At 40.2% G+C, this 19,146-nt stretch overlaps 1 protein-coding gene across 1 annotated transcript; it reads left to right on the plus strand.

The window, feature by feature from the left end:
- The first annotated feature begins 490 nt into the window (after positions 1 to 490).
- On the plus strand, positions 491 to 17,902 carry rec8b (REC8 meiotic recombination protein b). Its single transcript, XM_037757455.1, has 18 exons — positions 491 to 658; positions 771 to 839; positions 2,241 to 2,383; positions 3,390 to 3,465; positions 3,971 to 4,088; positions 5,856 to 5,931; positions 6,482 to 6,549; positions 8,112 to 8,193; positions 9,917 to 9,983; positions 10,133 to 10,316; positions 10,831 to 10,965; positions 12,225 to 12,300; positions 13,987 to 14,168; positions 14,445 to 14,484; positions 14,623 to 14,698; positions 15,492 to 15,593; positions 16,999 to 17,105; positions 17,325 to 17,902. Exons 1-18 carry the CDS (start codon positions 603 to 605, stop codon positions 17,435 to 17,437), a joined length of 1,770 nt encoding a protein of 589 aa, XP_037613383.1. The 5' UTR covers positions 491 to 602; the 3' UTR covers positions 17,438 to 17,902.
- Positions 17,903 to 19,146: the final 1,244 nt, after the last annotated feature.

Below are 19,146 nucleotides of genomic sequence, written 5' to 3' on the forward strand. Positions count from 1 at the left end.
TACACACTATGTTCACCCATTCACTCTTTATCTTTTATATCTCTATTATTGTCTTTATAATTTTTGTATACCTTTACCTCTCCTATGATTCACTCTGTTTGCTGATGTTGCTGCTTTGACACATGAATTTCCCTCCGGGGATTAATAAAGGTTCATCTTATCTTATCTTATCTTATTAACATGTTTTGCACTATGGAACTGTGATGCTGGAAACTTGAGTTTCCCTCGGGATCAATAAAGTTACTATTTCTCTATCCATCTATCTATCTATCTATCTATCTATCTATCTATCTATCTATCTATCTATCCATCTATCTATCTATCTATCTATCTATCTATCTATCTATCTATCTATCTATCTATCTATCTGTTTTTATGTTTTTTATTTTTTCCCACTCGCACCCACAGTCCTTGAATGCATCACCAGTGTTCAGTTTCAAATGTGATGAAGCTGCAACCTGATTGGTCCAGCGGCATTTGACGCGGGAAAATCGCCTAGCAACCTACCAAGTCTTTTTTAAATACTTTCCCATTAGCTTTATAAACTCCTCAACCTTTACCTCTTTCTTCACAAGTATACCAGCTATATCTAGAAAGTTAAAATGTTTTACTACCCAAATGTCCTCCATCATCACACTGGATGTTTTTCTACAATTTGGTGAGTTTAAAGAAAGCTAGCTCATTAGCTTGTAAAGTTAGCAAAGGTTTATTTCTAAATGTTGTAAATGTGTAAATGTGTTGTGTTGTTGTAAATGTGTTTTGTTATTCAGGTTGGCAGCCACCAGAGGTATCAAGGTCACTCGCAGAGAACTTCTCAGAGTCAATGTCAACAGAACATGGTAAGAGCATCCACAGGCTGATGGCTAGTGGTGGCTTACCTGTCTGGGTTTGTTGCTAGGGAGACTGATTGATTTGATCAGTAGCTAAGTAAGTTAGGCTAGATCAGGGGTCAGCAACCTTTACCATCAAACCAGACATTTAGGCAAAACAAAATAAATAATAATCTGTCTGGAGCTGCAAAACCTTTGAGCATTGTGATGGATCTGAGATTTCCAGAATAAAGTCATAATATTATGAGAAAAAAAGTCATAACTTTACGAGAAAAAAGTCGTAATATTACGAGAATAATGTTATAACTCTATGCGGAAAAAAAAGTCATACTATTACGAGAAAAAAGTCATAACTTCACGAGAAAAAAAGTCGTAATATTACGATAATAAAGTCATAATTTAACGAGAAAAAAAATTCTAATATTACGAGAATAAAGTCATAATTTATGCGAAAAAAAGTTGTAATATTACGAGAAAAAAGTCATAACTTCACGAGAAAAAAAGTCGTAATATTACGATAATAAAGTTATAACTCTATGCGGAAAAAGTCATAATATTACGAGAATAAAGTCATAATTTAACGAGAAAAAAAATTCTAATATTTTACGAGAATAAAGTCATAATTTATGCGAAAAAAAAGTCGTAATATTACGGGAATAAAGTCATAACTTTAAAAAAAGAAAATAACAAGTACAAATTACTACTTTATAATATTATGACTTTATTCTCACAATACTACGACTTTTTTCTCTTAAAATTATGACTTTATTCTCATAATATTACGACTTTTGTTTCTCGTAAACGTATGACTTTTTTTCATAATATTATGACTTTATTCTCGAAATCTCTGATTTATTTTTTTTCCTCAATGTGGCCCTAATACTCCGTTGTACCATCGTATCATAGACCTACAACAATGATAAATAAAAATGAAAATGTAAATAAAAAACAGTTATTCATTTCCATTTTTAAAAATCCACATGGAGCCACTGGAGAGGGGCTAAAGAGCCACATGTGGCTAAAGAGCCACAGGTTGCTGACCCCTGGGCTAGATAAAAGATATGTTTAATCTTTGTATTATATGTATAATGTTTTTGTAGTATTTTTGTAACCCATGTCTCACTTTGCCAGTCTTACTTGGTGATAGATCATTTTTAATTGTATGTGTGTGCTGGAATCATGGCCGGGATGCATCTTTAGCATCTTGCTCTCAAGCAATCTGTAGTCTAGTTTGGTATAAAGGTATTCTCACCTGCTAGAGTTTGAAGCTAAGTTATAAGCTAAGCTATAGTGTTTTATCCTCTTTGAATTTAAATATTTTGTACACTATTTTTAGGGATCCCGTGCAAATTGTTCAAGATGAAACACACAATGTAAAAATTCATCATTCATTTTTGTTAAACTTCACAGCGGGGACATTTTGGACTATGTGACAGCTCAGGTTCCTGCACCGCAACCCAACCTACCGAGGCCTCGGTTCTCTCTCTACCTGTCCTCTCAGCTGCAGTATGGAGTGGTTGTAGTCTACCACAGGCAGTGTGGCATCCTGCTCGGTAAGGGGAAAAGACAAAGAGGAACAAGCAAGAGTAGAAAAATCTGTCGTAACACTTCTCCAAGCCGCACTGTCTACACACAATGTACTGTAACTTCCTGCTTGATGAGAAATGCAAACCCACATACTGTATTTTCAGTTACTGTGGCAGAAGTCTAATTTTATAGCATATACCAGAGGTCTGTGCATAGAGTGAGGTAGTTGGATTAAAACAAGGGATTCCAGCTGCTTACTTATACATTTGCAGAAAATGCAGTCAGTAAGCTGGATTGACTTTCAGTTTAACAAGAAACATTATTTTCCATCGGGCGGCTTAAGCTCAGGTGAAATGTGAAAACACAGTAGACAAGTTGTCTCTAAATGTAGAAATCTCTGCTGTTTGGGTTTAAAACCAAAACAGTGCTATTGTCATACATCCGCACAATGCATGTTTCCCCAACTCACCATGACAACGTCTGATTTAGAAGCCAATATAGAGCTGATGAATGCAATAACATCAAACACTCAACCGTCTCTATTCATCTGGTCTTAAATTACACCCTGACATTGATATTGCATCCGACAGATTCACAATCATGCTGTTGTTATGGTTGATGAAAACAGTGAAATACAATGATGATAAGCAGGAGGAGAGGCCAAGAAAGCATCCACTGTTTGTTGTCTACGGTGCCTCTTGAATATAGCAACGGTATTTCATTTCATCAATTAGTAGAATAGAATAACCCCCAAAAGCTGTCAGACAACAAAATATGTTTATGCTGTATTTCATAAGCATGCCATGGTGGAGTTTTTCCTCTTAGTTTCGTAATATGACCTTTTAAAAATGTGAATTTTTCCACTTTAATTTCCACTAGTCCAGACTAGAGTGTGGATTTCAATAAACCCAAAATGTATTCATAAGAAGCTTTTATGAATTACCTTAAATATGACCCATGGTGTAAAAAAAACATATAATTACTAGGATACCTTGTTTGTTCCTTCGTTTTAACTCCATTTCTGTTTTTCAGAGGAGATTCAACAGACCATCGACCGCCTGCTGCGCTCTAAAAGATGCATCTATATTGACATGGCTTTATCTGACAGGTCTGCACACACTCACACACCACAAATTAGATCATGCGCAGTGGAAGATTGTTTTGTATCCTTGGGCGCCTTAACTTTTAAGCTGTGCCGAGGTTGCATGTGTTTAAGGAAGTCTGATCTCAAAAGCGTCTGGTGGAATATTTATGAGGGAGATTGTTTTGGGGAATAAAGTCTTTGAAAAGGAGACAGTAGTGTTTTATTGCGTGAGTGAGTGATGGACAAATTGAGCTACTTTCATGCGAATGGCTTCGTAAATGTTTAATAAGCCGTTTTATGTAACAGCGGTAATGTGTGAGCTCTGCAGATGCAATATATCTTTCCACATTCTGCACTCTAAAGATGCCGTGTGTTAATCTTACTCCAGTAATATTTTGTTATTGTATAAATCCATGAAAACCAACAGTGCGGATAAAATTATGCATAGTGTTGCATTAGCCTGTGTGTGTGATGTTTTAATATTTTGATAAGACACCTTGGCGTGTCTCGCTCTCTCTTTATCTGGCAGGTTGGCTTTGGATGTGCCTGACAGCCTGTTCATGATGGAGCAGGCTGAGGGAGCTCAGGACCCCTTCTTCGGTCTCATGGCGTCACACCAACTGCCCAGCCCCTATAAAATGCACCAGGTACATTAATGACACCTACACCCGTACAGCCATATACTGCATGTGTTGGTGCAGTTGCCAGTTAATCTACACAGGGGATATAATTTAATGTCTGTTTCTGTAGTGTAGCACAACAAAACTCAACAAATATGAAATGTACATGTACACAGTCACCTTCCCAAGGTAATCTGCACTGCATATCAAATATTCACTCTGTAAACACAAAGTAGGCTGGATGGATGTAGTGAACTATTTTTGTCAGGAGCAGTGGGAAACCTCCGGGTCTGAAAAGTAAAGCCAATGTGGAAGTGCTTTAAACTTGCATTCTTTCTAATAGCCAGCAGGGGGCGACTCCTCTGGTTGCAAAAAGAAGTCTGATTGTATAGAAGTCTCTGAGAAAATGAGCCTACTTCTCACTGGATTTATTACCTCAGTAAACATTATAAACATGAGTTTATGGTCTCAATCACTAGTTTCAAGTCTTCTTCAATACAGCATGATGTTCATTTAGTAAATTAAGGTCCCATTGAGAGTCAAATAGACCATAAAGCAGGGGATGCTTTAGGGTGTGGCTACCTTGTGATTGACAGGTCGTTACCACGGCATTGTCCGGTCTGGGAGTTGTCCGTGTTTTCGTCTTACAACTTTAACCCTTTCACAGTGTGTTTTCAGTTCATGAAAGTTAATTGTAACACTTTTGTCGCCTGAAAAATGTCTTATTCAGCCTTCAGTTATAACGATAACGATATTAGTAGTAGTAGTTTGAGGTAACCCAATAAACTATACATACAAACATGACTCAAGATGCTCGATATTAAGTATACCTGACATGTACCCTGCACCCATAATATGATACTTTTATAACTGTAAATGTGTCAGAAAAACTGCAGTTTCCAGAGGAAATATTCCCACGTCTGAAGAACAGTTAATTAATGAGGCAACACCTCTTATGTAAGACCATTTGTGACTTTGGCTCTTTCAGTAATGCTTTAACTTTTGATTAAACATCAGTAAATCGATAAAAGATGAAAATTGCATAATGGTAAGTGGACCACATTCAGCACAAATGCTCAGCTGCTACCACATTTAGAGCTAATACACTTATCTAAAGGAAGTAGCCTCTACACGGCCACATAGGTTGACCTGATAAAATATGCTCTTGTGATTTTACTTTTCAGGGTTTTCCTACATTATATGTTTTTTGACACACAGATCTACAACATCCCAGTTTTTTTTATGCTCACTGTCAAGTCACCGATAAACCATCAACCACAACAAGTGTAGGTCACTCCCATTGTAACATAGCATATGTGCAATTTCCCTCCATACTATCCATTGGTATTGTCAGACACAGTAAATCACAGCAGATAACTGTTATTCAGTCTGTGTGCTGTAAATCTGGCAGACATGGCTGAACTTTGTCCTCCTTGTAATCTTTCCCTGTGGACTTAAATCACAGACGGAGACAAAGTGTGAGACTACATAACATGAAAAGAATTCACTGGGTACTATCATGGAATTCAAAGGATCCTTAAACAGGACTTTTGGCTTTCAGAATGCAACTTAGAAACTGCTGTATATTTAGATTCAGTTTGTATTTCAGTATTTTAAACATAAGGAAGTTTAGTCTTCAACAACCGTAACCTTATGTTTACATGCAACACATTTTGGACATGAAGAGGTAGCTTTCTTCAGTTCACACTCTGACTGGAATAGTCCCAGAAATGTAAATAAAGCTGTGTTGGTATTCTGTCTTGTTATATAAAAACTGTAATGTGTATTTTCTAGCCAATGTCGGTGATTGAGGAGGCAGGTTCACAGCACTCCCTGGTGCCCATTCCCCACACCGCACTTGACATGGAGGGTGAGACTGGTATTTTAACATATAAAAGGCTGTATAGCTGTGTCCCATTTCAAAATGCGGCTCCAAAATTCAAGACCAAAATATCATAATTCCTTTGAAAGAGGCCTCGCCTGGAATAGGACACAGTTTGCTTCCAAAATTGCTTTGTGACACTTTGTGTTTATGCACTTTGAATAAACCTACTCTCATTAAGAAATTAGATTATTATGATTCTGATCTGTAATAGCGGTTGTGGTAACATTTTTGCATGTTTCCAGTCAAGATAATCTAATAATCTTCAGAGGTTTGATAAGTGGGTTAGTTCATTATCTTAGATTCCATAAGTGGATTTTCTAAATTTAAACTTTTGGCAGAGGAGTGTTGCTATTTCAGCTCCTGTTAAGAAATTGTGAATAAATGTTCTTTAATGAGTGAATTCATTTTATTTTATCTGCACATATTGAATTAAAAATGCATCAGTCCCAGGCTAAGTCCAGACCCTCACAGTCTCACATCCTTCTTGTGCTGCGAACATGCTTTGCTCCTAATTCCTCCCGCTGTGTTAAACCAGGTTTCCGGTCGCCTCCGGCTGCCATCTCCCTGAGAGAGAAGGAGCAGTTCGTCGTGACCGCTGCTGAGGTAAACTCTCTGTCACAGTCCAGGGACAGGAAACATCCCAGTCATCAGTTTTAGGTGCATCGGGTGTCCTGGTGAATCACTGAGCTGGGATGTGGACCGTGTGCCTACAACAGCTTTAGTTAAGGTCTTTGTCACAAGTTCGCTGCTCGCTTGTTGGTCTTTCCTGTCACTCAGGAAGTAGCATTAAAGCTGCAGTGGGTAGAAATGGAGCAAATACATTATGATTGAAAAAATATATTTTTATAAAACTGTCACTATATCCTGACAGTAGAGCATGAGACAGGTAATCTGAAAAAAAAATGATGCCTCTGTGTCCTCCGGTGCTCCTAATGGCATCTGGAAGATTTCACAGACCGGAGGAAAACAACCAATCAGAGCCGAGCTGGAACCTTGCCGTCTCTGAGCAGCTGTCAATCACTCACAAACTCTGATCAAACGGTCAAACTAGGCAGCGCTGATCAAATATGAATCAATATTCTGATACTATAATGCCTATTTCTCGCCTCAAATGTTTTCAGAAACATCTTGTGTTGTACTGGCTGTAAAATGAGAAAGTTTGTGACCCGGCAGTCATGTTGAGATCTTTTGAAGAAATACCAAGCACCGCCCACCAGCTGGAGCAGAGCCAATAAGAACGCTCTCTCTGAAATTAAGTCTCCAGTCACTTTTTAAAGCCTGAAAACAGAGCCATGAGGAGGTGCAGAAGTCTAGTTATCTCTCAGAACACTTGAATTAAAATATGCAGAAAGGTTATTATAGAATTTTTGATGCCAAAAACATTCTGCCTACTGCCACTTTAAAACCAGTACAGATTCTACATCGTCCAGTCCGTTTGTGACAATAATTTATATTTTTCGTTAACAGAGTTTTGAGGGAGGTTTGTGGTTTTCACTGCTCAAAAAAGTACAGATATATGTTTTTTTTTTTACTAAAGTCTAAAAGTTCCATCGGTTTTCTAAATGGTGTGTTTAATGCAGTGAAGTTAATGATGTAGTGGATGTAAAATAACTGATGCCAAACTGACTGTCCTGAATTCACCTCTTAATGTCCACAGTGCTTAACAGAAGGCCTAGTTTTATTATCTTAGTCATAAAGTGCAGCTGTGTCTCACTACAGTAAGTCCAACAGTCCTCCACACACTATTACCATCCCTATTCTATCACTTAGGGACTGACAATGCTCCTCCTGAAGGGGCATCAGCTGATGAAGTCCATTTTGGCTTGATAAGATCTGACTTAAATTACATCAGGCTGCACTCACAGTTTGTTTACGGAGATATGTGGCTCACTTTTCTGTTGTCCTCCTCTCACCCCCCCGCTCGCCTGCCCCTCGGCTTTATTTTTGCTTTGCATGCAGAAGTGTAGTAATTTCTTCATATGTGCTTCTGTTTTTGTGGTTGCTGTATTTTACCGCAGTTTTACATCACTTTACTTATTCATCACCGTGGACACCAAACAGACCAAACCTCATTGCTTCTATTTGTTTCTAATCCCCGTCTCTTTATTCTTTACTTTTGGTTCTCTTCTGACTTTTGTCTGTCTCTAATTCTCCTTCTGATTCAGTGTTTTGATGGAAATGACCTTCCTGAAGCCACAGACAGAGAGATTGACCTGTTGATGGATCAACCAGACCACTTCCGTAGAGGTGTGTGCTCCTGTCTTTAACATTTATCTCTGTGTATTAGTTGTTTAATCGGTAGGGGTGTGACGATTAACCGATATGTGTCGGAAAATCAATACAAAAGTCTTGGATACGGCAACATCGATACAAAAAATGTATACGCCCGTCATACTGAGGGTTTGTACTACATTTTAAGGATTTGTGAAGTGTCTAGTTTATCAGTCCCACAGTGTGCTCCTCTCTTGTATCGTGTCTGAAACCAGTCAACCAGGTCAAATTCTTTGTGCCGCCACTGTAATTGAAAATTTAAAAAAAGCAATTCTCACTCTGTGAGTGATTTTGCTGCCAGAAGGAAACCGTTTATTTTCAGGAGGCTGTTTCATTTCAGGGGAGAATTGAGAGGGAACATCTCTTAAGTTTGAGAAAGCCTGCCTTGCTTTAACAAAAACCTGCTGTTCTTAGCCAAGACAAGCACAAGGATGTTGTGTTGTTTTTACTCTCGATTCACCTCCTGCATTAAAACCAGTCTCGTCTCCTAAAAAAGACATTCCCATACAACTAAACTGCATTTTCAAATAACATTTGCATTTGATGAATCACAAATACGTTCGTAAGTCCGTGGACGGCAGCAGCAAGTGACACATTAACGAGCGACGCACAGAGCAGGTGACGTAGTATATCGAGCGACCGTGAATGAAAGTTACATGGAATAATAACTTTATTGAAAGTTATGAGGTATAATAAGGAGTATAAAGAAAGTCCATGTGATCGCTGTTCATGTCTCGTGTGAAACAGTAATTTTAAGCCAAACCATGATAGTTTTTTTACTAAACCTAACCCAGTAGTTTTTTTTTTTCCTATTTCATTTATGAAGATTTTTCCTTTTTACAATACAAAAAAAACAAAAGCAGACAAATAGACATGACAGAATTGAACAAAAGAAAACAAACTAGAAGAGCACTCGGAGAGCGCAGACCTCTGCCGAGGCAGGTTTCATGTACGTCGGCCATGGCGGAGGTAACGAACAAACAAACTGCCAGCTCACAGAAAAAGTGCAGATGTGCATGTCAATCCATACGATGACTGAAATGTCCACAAGTGCATTGAGGATCAGAACTAGTCCAGAATCAAGACCAAGTGAGGTCGAGGAAGGCCCAAGACGAAGGCCAGAAAACTGAAATCCTGGCGGATCAAAGCACAATGCAATACAATACAGTACAGTTCAATACAAATTAGTTCCCAGGTTGACATCTCTCTCTCCTAATGTGTTCAATAGAGGGTCCCCAGATCTTGAGAAACTTGGGATGGGCACTGGACAAAAGTGTGCCGAATTTCTTCAAGGTATAGAAACGAAACCATCTAATTTAACCATGTTTTAAAGCTAGGAGGGGAAACTGATTTCCACTCTAGTAGTTTTGTTAACTAAACCTAACTAAGTAGTGCTGTTGCGATTTTTACGTTTTGTTTCAATTTTAATTGTTTAAATCAGTTTAAAACTGCGACCGTAATCCGGGAGAAAATACGTTTCCTTCTTAACGTAATTGAAAATGCAGTTTAGTTGCATGGAAACATCATTTTGTGGGAGACGGGGCTGATTAAAACAGCAGTCAGAGAGTAGAGAGGGAATTTGTTAAGAGGTTTATAGGTTTCTACTGATTAGATCGTTTTGGGTAAGTGTGTTCACTTGAACATCTGGTTGTGTCCATTCATTGTGTCACTGCATTATGTACGTGTGTGTGTTAAACAGACGTGGATGAGCAGCAGACAGACGAGAGGACCAGGGACCGCGAAGGAGCCATGTCCTCCATTGACCAGTGAGTCAGTTTGATTGTCCGTCCCCCAACAGTCAGTATGTCGTCAGTATAGTTAGCTCAGACCTGATGATGACAAACTGTAACGTGACGGATAAACAGGTTAAGACATGTGGTGTACTGTAAGCATGTGTGTGTGTTACTGTATCCAGGCTGAAGGAGACAGTGCTGGGAGCAGAGCGGGACAGCGTGTGGCTGTTCGACGAGGAGACGGGTCACCCTGCGGAGGTCCCTCTGGCTGCTCTTGCCCAAGAGATGACCCCGCTGCAGGTTGCCATGCCAACTCCACCCTCCGGGGCATCTGGAGACAGAGAAACAGAAAGTTACAAAGAAGAGGTGAGACATGGGTGATGTTGTCTGTTCATTAATTTGTTTCAGTAGTAGCAACATTTAAACTGAAATAGTGAATGATTTACAGTTTGATGGACAAATAACAAGTAATTAAGATTATACATTTCACTTTGTCTTTTATAAAGTGCCTAAATGGAAAATACAAACTATTAAATCCTACTTGAGTGCCTCTCTACGCCCATTATTATTCCACTAAAATAGAAATTCCCAGTACCTTTCTGTTTACCTGCTATCCAGATTGTGACATGTAGGAAACACAGAGATGACAGTGACAAAGCGTTTGCTGCTGTGACAGTTGTCGTCACCTTTAATTTACATTCCACGGAGTGACTCACATGAGCTGCTGGTTTCGTTTTGGAAAACGAGTAATGGAAAGCACATGTGGGTGTGTCGACACTTTATTCATAGTTTCCAGTTTGTGTGCCGGAGCGTGACATTCCTTTTATAGATCCAGTGCTGTAAACATTAAAAGCTGTGTGTTTTCTCACTCTGCCGTCAGGTGGTTGCTCCTCCTCTCAAGAAGCGCCGTGGAAGTCGCAGGCGTCAGCTGGTCTTTGCAGACCCTCAGGTCCAGATATCTGAGAGAGCGATGAAGGAACAGATTGTGAACCCGCAGGCTGAGACACTGAAACTGGTACAGAAACACACTGGGATTGTTTTTAAGTGGATCTGCCGTATAGAATGCAGTACTTATAGTTTTCAAAGTCATTCCAGTCATTTAAAGTGAAGTTTGGTGCCCTTAAGCTGGGGACACACCAAGTCGACATCAAAGAACTAGAGGCGACGAAGGCCACCACTTGCGTCGCATTACGTCGCCTTTGTTTTGGCTGACATGTTGCACCCGAACGCACCGCAAAGACTACGGCCGACGGCCAGTTAGCACGTACATTCTGCGCCTGCGTGAGATGAAATAACTCTCCACACCGGCAGGCGGCGGTAGACTGTATTTATCATTCAAAAAGGGAACCCAGAAGACTGAGGACGGCGGATATACAAGCTTTTATTATGATAAGTACATGAAACAAAGCGCCGTCTGCCGACCATTTTCACACCACTCTCACTCACCATTCAGCTTCATTCCAGACGGCCATGATGTCGTTGTGAAAATATCTGTGTATTAGAATGATCAGATGAGATGAAGATGGAAAATGAGAAGAGCCTTCTGTGTTTTTCCTCTTGACTTTACTCGTTTGCTCACATCCTTTTTTTCTTCTCGTGCACTGATTCGACACGCTAAATCGGACGAAAAAACTCAACCACGGGAAGATTAGAGCCGACGGTGCGAGACACACACCAAACTGTCCAACGGTCGACCGTCTTCTTGGTGTGTCGGGGCCTTTAAAGGTTCATCTGCGCCATATGGCTCCGCTACTTTCTACTCTACTGACTGAACAGAGTCCCTGGAGTTATTTAGGCTTTTTCTGTGATCTCACACACATACAGTACCAGCACATTACAAACAGCCCTCTCTCTCTCTCTCTCTCTCTCTCCCTCTCACCATACCAAAAGCTGTCTATGCAGACACACAAATACACACAGAAAGAGGATCAAGGGTTCACTGTCACTGATCAATTGAATTTTCAGTCATTGCCATTCTGTAATCAAAGACTTGCCGTCAAAGTGTCTACTCACCAGGGTGCCAGTTAATTAAACTCCAGCTCTCCACTTCTCTCCCTGCCCTCTAAGCCCACTGGGATAGTGCTCATTGATTTTATTCCCCTCCTGCTTTCTTTCCTTCTTCCCTCCTTCCTTCCTTATTTCTTTAATTTCCTTTGAGACACCATCATCGGCTTTTACCCCTTCTCTCTCTCTCTCTCCAGAAAAACACTGAAAACAAGCAAGAATCCTACATGAAACAGTGCCATGAAGCTAATATTTTCTTCTTCCTCTCAGTCCGACTTCCTGCTGGACTTGACCTCCTTGACCAAGCGTGGCACTCCTGCTCAGCTCTTGGCTGTCCCCTGTGGATGTCAGTGCTAAGTGCTACACTTTACCCCTGGTTATTGATTCTACCTGTTTACTATTGACTGAATATTAACTAGTATTCCTTAGCTTTTTATTCAATATTGAAATCCCCGGCAGACATAAGGATTATAAGATATTATTAAGAAGCGCACAATAGGGAAAACTAAACAAACAGAAAACTAGTCAACAAATGCATTATAAAAAAGTCTAGACTGTTTCAACAGCTGCATTGCTAGGCAACAGCTTGGGTCCATGTTTACTTCTTGTCAGCTTATGTCATTACATAAGTTGCATCCAAAATCACATACTATGCACTACATGCCCAATAGGTGAACTATCGTTTGACATACTTTTGTGTGTATAAACAGTAGTGTGTATCTTTAGCAGTAATTTACATCGTCACTTCCTGAAAGCCTCCTTGGACTTGTTGGCTACGTGTAACCATGGTAACCCTTGCCAACCAAAATGACAATTTGTGAGAATCAAAGTCTGTATATACGCCTGGTAAAGTGAATTTTAATATTTCACTGGAAATAGTATGCAATTTGTGTATTATTGGTTTCATACTAAGGGTTCGGACGTACTAAAATATCTCACATGCTGTTTTTGTGAACTAAATATCATGTTAGTGTGGAATTTCAGACGCAACCACACAATGCAACATTTATAATGTTTACCTTTACAGCTGTGAAATGGTCTATATAGATATAGATATAGGAGATAAAAGTTTGCTGATACCAGACACCATGCAGAGCATTTTATATCAGTCTGTCCACTAGGAGATGCTATACACCAGCAGCACTGTGTCATCAATATATTGGCAATACTTCCTCCTTCCATATTTGATCAGTTCTGTTTTATTTATAGCTGTCACTGCAGCTATAAGACTTAAAGTTACCCCACCGATGAAATTAAATAAAACGTCACAATTATAAAAATAAACAAGTTAGAATAATTATGACAGAACTTCTATGTTTTAAATGTCCTCAATGTGAGCTTATTGTGAGCCAGTGATATTACATGAGGTCAATGTATTGTGAATATTACATCAATACATAAAAACAGCAGTTTTACTCTATATTTAACAGAAACATGCCCGCCTCACAGCAGCCATTTCAATAATAAAAAGGCCCGTCTAGGTTGAGTGATGAGACGATCACACCTTCTGAATCAGTGGCAATAACAGTAAATCCCAAAACAACATCTGTAGCAATAACAATGTTAACGTTATGGGTGATGATGAGACTATAAAACAGTTCCTCCTGAGTCACTTTTTAAAAGATGTGTCTGGCAAGTGGTGCTGTAGATCTGCACACTTCTGAGGCAAAGAACCCAATAAATGTGCTAAGAAAACAAATTGCATGTTTAAGCAGGTTAAATGAATCCCAGTGGTTATCAGTTTTAGACTTAAAAGTTTTAGATGACTTGCTGTGCAGTCAGAGAGAAAATATTGTGCTCAAGGACACACGGCCTATTGCAGAAACTCAACCTCGCTCCTTTTCAGAGCCCCCAGAGTAAAACTCATCATAAACTTTGAGCATGTTTTCTAATCAGAAATAACCTTGTGGGGCCTTTGAAAACATTTTATTAGCACTTTACAGCAGCAGTGGCTTTCCACAAGCTGTAGTTTCCATCAGCTGTGGCGAAGAAAATGCTCACCGAAACCTGACCTTTTTGACCCTTCACACAGCCCTCATCCACGCCGACCTCCAGTCTCTATGGAAACAGTGTGCCTCCATCACCGTCCTGCATGGACATGGGGACAAACAGACGTGGGAGGAGGAGGAAGAAGAGGAGGCGAGAGGGGAGTCAGAGCAGGACAGAGAAATACTGAGGACAGAGAGGAAGAGGAGGCTCTCAAGCATGCGGGAGGTGTGTGTGTGTGTGTGTGTGAAGGTACATTTTGATCTAAAGTCAAATATCTGTGGGGAGAAAAATTAGAAATCTTCTTACCCAAACTCCAGTGTCACGCCGCGCTAAAATCTGCAAGGGTGTTTGTGAAGCCGTGGCTGTAATAATAAAGGTTAGCCGGCTAGCCTGCAGTCGTATAGCCTGCCAACTGGAGTGTTCAGTTCAGTGGTGAGACAAATTAGATTATAAACCTTGCTTTCTATTTCATGAAGCTCTGCTTCTCTCTCTCTCCATCAGATATCCGGTGAGTCAGGACTGCAACCCGCAGAGGGCTCGTGTAAGAATCCTTTCTCATTATATCACTTTTTCAGATCTTGTTTTGGCAGCTCAATAAGAACATCATTTATTAAAAGCTGCCAGCTATTCACTGTGTGTTTCTGTATGTCTGTGTGTGTGTCTGTGTGTGTGTAAACAGCTGCAGCAGATGTGATTCTGGACATGTCCAAAGAGGACAGATCCATGAGCGATGTGATCACTCCTGTCAGCAGATGGTAAGTGTCACATGGATATGAGGTGGTCTGGACCACATATGGCCACGTTCTTTTAGCAGTGTGTACGCGAATGTGTCCTGGGGGGTTTCATTAAGGACCGCCTACTCAACTGGCATCTGCTTGGATCCGTGGGTCTCTGCGTTCATCGTGTGAATAGACAGAGCTTGTCCGCCTCGCAGCATGGAAACAGCCTCTGTGATCTACTCTGTTCTGTCGGTACAACTGTATTTTAATAAAATATATATTTACTGTAGGCTACATATCTACAGACTATCAGACTAGGCACGGGGAGAGTGTTTTTATCAAACTGTCGGAGATGTGTCGGGGTTTTTGTTGCGATGCTTTGTATGGAGCCGACACTCTCTCCTCCCCGGCTCTCTGAAGCTCTGTGCGCCGCTGTTGCCAGGCAACGGCGGCGTTGCCAGCAGCGCAGATGTCCCCGGGAACCGCCGGTACAATAACCTTTTATTTTAATGTCAATAAAATGTACCCAAATTGACGAATATGTTGGATATTACTACTGACATCCCTGTAGTATCACGTCACAACGTCTGCTGTATTAGCCGTGTGTTCACTACGTGTTTATTTCCATATAGAGAAGGGAAGTGAGATCGGATCACAAGGTGGTGAACTGACGCACTTAGAGCTGTCCACTTGTGATCCGATCACTCATCATGACGCATCTTAATGGACATAGACAGACGGACAGCTAGATGGAGAAAGAAATAGATCACTGTGTTTATGTGTTCATGTGTTTATGTGTTCATGTGTTTATGTGTTTGTGTGTGTGTAGGTCTCCACAAGAGGAGGCCCAGCTCCGAATGGACCCTATAGCGGAGGAGAACATCGAGATGCCTGAGGCTCAGGCTGACACAGAGGGCAACATCATACTGAGGTACTTTAGACAATATACACACACACTCAGATCACAAGCAAGCTTACAAACACACACCTATATGTTGACCATGATTTCTCTTATTAGAAGGCCCACCTTCACGTAATCTATCTATAGCGAACATGTTTGACAACAGAGAACACTGCTGGGCATTACTGCCAAGCAGCTGAAATATAGAGTGATATTGTGGTTTTAGCTGACGTGTGTCGCCTCACTGTTTTGAGTGACGCTCGTTCAGGTATATTTAGAGCGAGCAAGCGCGAGCCCGACGCTGACTTTCGTTGATTTCACGGCCACAGGTGTCGCTGTTAACAAGCATTTCTGAAAGTTACAAATAGTCCCTTTAAGAGTCTTGCTCCTTTTGCTATTTGACCTGATGTTTTGTGATGAGATTAAAAAACTAAATACAAATATTTTGTCTCACATACCACCAGGGTGAACGGAAAATGAAAAAACACATAAAATTCTCGATGAATTGAAGCCAATTTATATCAGAGCATAGGTTTACAAACTCTCACACTTTAATCGGCTACTCTATCAAAAAGTAACTACAAGTATACACCAGTATACTTGGCTTGTAGTATAAGCTAAATATACTTAGACTTTTCTATATACTTGTCTGTATAAGCCAAGTATACTTAAGTACAATTTTGTTAAGTATATCCCTGATAAGTACGTGGAAAGTAAACTTAAAGCATACTCTCTTATTTTAAGTCTAAAAGGAGTAAACTAATAGCACACTTGAATAAAGCTCTTTTTGGTAAGCGCTGGTACTCCTTTGTGTTGCGATCTGGAGACTCCAGCGTTGTTGTCAGAATCCTCCCGAGGTGATGAATGTTTTGTGATACGACACGGTGCCCTGCACTGAGTGCCTATTTGAATAAAGGTAGACTGTGGCCATGGAGAGTAAACACGCTCGTATATAAAGTTATTTTTGTCTTCCATTGTGATGTTTGGAAAAAAACGTGTGTGTGTGTGTGTGTGTTGCCTCCAGCGTCACAGGTTGACCTACATCTTTACTTTGTTTGACATCTGCTTTGAAATTCAAAATAGAAAGCAACTAGCGGGCCTGAGGGACGAACCTGAGCCACAGACACATTTACCTATTAAACTCCTCTACGGGGTTACACGTTGAATCTATCACAGACGTTGAGCAGTGTCAGTGGATAAGAAGCAGTTGGTTTGATTCAGCAAATCAGCAGCATTACGGTGGTTGTCTGTAGGAAGGGAAACTGTTTTCATAGCAGCAATATCAGCTCTACAATCATTGGTTTCACTGCTCCATCATCAGAAAAAAAAATGTCATAGCTATTACTATTACTAATGGAAACAAACATTGAATTCCTAATATGTCCATATGAACCCTCTTGGTTGAATCCTCTCATGCTCTGCTTGTCTTTCCCAGCTGGATCTCCTCCGGCCTGCAGAGGTTTGGAGCAGTCACCTTTGACTCTCTGGTGCCGCCAGAGGGCGACCGCACCGCTGCAGCTCACACGCTCTACCAGCTGCTGGGTGAGGAGAGCATGAAGATGCTGTTTTTATTAACAATGTACACTCAGCGTTCCTGGTCTTCATCGACTAGAATCGATGATGTAGAAATAGATTTCATGCAGACAGTGATAGAGATTTTAGGAATATACTGTATATTCAGTCTGAGTTTTGGTTAAGTCTCTTAACTGACCTCCACATTAACAGTCGTGATTTAATCTGTGATGTCTCTCTCTTCATCAGAGCTGCTGTCTGCTCAGCACGTGACTGTACAACAGACCGAACCTTACAGTGACATCACCATAAAGCCTGCAGCGCTAACTCACACTAAAGTCCCAAAGAGTTACAGTTCATAATAATTTTTTTATCGATGAATATAATGAATGAATTTGGCTTTTAGTCACTCTCATATCTTTCATTGTAAAAAAAAAAAAAAACAGATCCCACAGGTTAAATGTTTTTATATGAATTGTGAATTACTCAGAAGTTTGAAACATTGAACTGCATTACTTTTACCAGTGTTTTAGAGAAGATTTTTAACCATTTTAATCCGGTTCTAATTCGTTTATATGGTTGCATTTTTGTAATATTTTTACCCACTGTTTTTTAGTGTTACATAATTGAATTTTACATACAGTTATTGACGTTTTTTAACATCTGGACCTGTTATATTTAATACAGTTTGTATCTTCTGTATGGATTTTAAGCCTTATAATGGTTTTAAATAAGATTTTTATGCTTGTGTTTGTATCTGCCGTGTGCATTTTTATCCATTTGAATTATTTTAACTTAAACTTTTAATAAAATGTTTTTGCTCAGTAGAAGATGTTGAATTATTCTTCCACACTTAAACATATTCAGGCCTGATACACTTTGTATTTCTGTATTTATTATTGGGAATAATACATTTTCTAAAGCACAGTATTCTCTAATATGAACTGTGAGTGTATCTTTTTTTACCAACATTGATCCTTGGAGATAAATCTAATGTTGTTCTGGACTCAAAAGCATCCAGCAGCCAATAAAATCCAACAGTTTGATTCAAATATTTGGATTTGAGCTTATGGTGCAGAAAAATGTACAGAAAGCGGTGAAATGCAGCTTGTAAGTACATCAGCACTTCCCTGCTTCCAACAGGACCAGATTGTGCCTCGCTGGCAGAAAACTCCCGTCTGACCTCACGCCTCGATAACTCCACACAATTAAACTGTTTGCTTGTTAAATGCACTGGGGACTGCTGTGTGTGTGTGTGTGTGTGTGGGCACAAAAATGTGTGCTCCATATCCATGTGGCACCTCGTTGTGACTGAGCTGAGGTCAGAGCTACAGTCACTGAACAGAAATCCTAACTCGCATCAACATAGTAGAATGGTAATTTTGTTGATACTACTTGTGATACATTCAGGTTGCGGTTGGCATGCCACGAAATGTCCTTTACACTGACACGTAATGCATCATTGTTGTGTTCCCCTAATGTGTTACCTCCTTCATTCAGGTACAAACCCTCATAGTTTAGGGCTTAATGCCTTGCTCAAAAGCAGCTGGATAGTGAGTCACCTCCGGCACAAACAGTGGGCTTCTTGTACAGCCACAACCCCCGCTATACTGCTGCATCACTGGCACTGCAGGACAACATGGAAGTGTGACTTCACTGTGTTGACAGACACTGCTGGGAAAAGCAGGGTCACCGGCCGATTAGTGAGGCAGAAATATCTTCGTGTTATTGGTGCTGAACATAAGGCAGGTGGTAAAAAACACCGTTGATAAAAAATGTATGTTCTTGTAGATATCCAACAGGTCAATATATCCGATTTTTAACATACACTTAAAGGGACTGTTTGTAACTTCTTACAGGTATAAATGTACCGGGTCGGGATCCCATGCGCTCTCGCGTGTGGCTACGCTGTTCAGACCGCTCCGCTGCCTGCCCGCACTAACGTTCATGCGCGCACACTACACACTGCAGAAGAGTTAGTTTAGCTCTGAGAATATCTAGTGAATGTACAGTGGACGTTTGTGCAGAAATAACTGCTGCAGCTCCTCCAGACCAACAGAGGCTTTCCGTG

Source organism: Sebastes umbrosus, chromosome 21 (genome assembly GCF_015220745.1).
Source record: "Sebastes umbrosus isolate fSebUmb1 chromosome 21, fSebUmb1.pri, whole genome shotgun sequence".
NCBI classification, from domain to species: Eukaryota; Metazoa; Chordata; class Actinopteri; order Perciformes; family Sebastidae; genus Sebastes; species Sebastes umbrosus.

What these genes read in the sequence shown, in the direction of transcription:
- rec8b (XM_037757455.1), top strand. Translation starts at nt 603, where the DNA reads ATGTTTTACTACCCAAATGTCCTCCATCATCACACTGGATGTTTTTCT. An exon ending in GGATGTTTTTCTACAATTTG is followed by an intron (nt 659 to 770) that starts GTGAGTTTAAAG and finishes TTTGTTATTCAG; the next exon opens with GTTGGCAGCCACCAGAGGTA. An exon ending in GCCCCTATAAAATGCACCAG is followed by an intron (nt 4,089 to 5,855) that starts GTACATTAATGA and finishes TGTATTTTCTAG; the next exon opens with CCAATGTCGGTGATTGAGGA.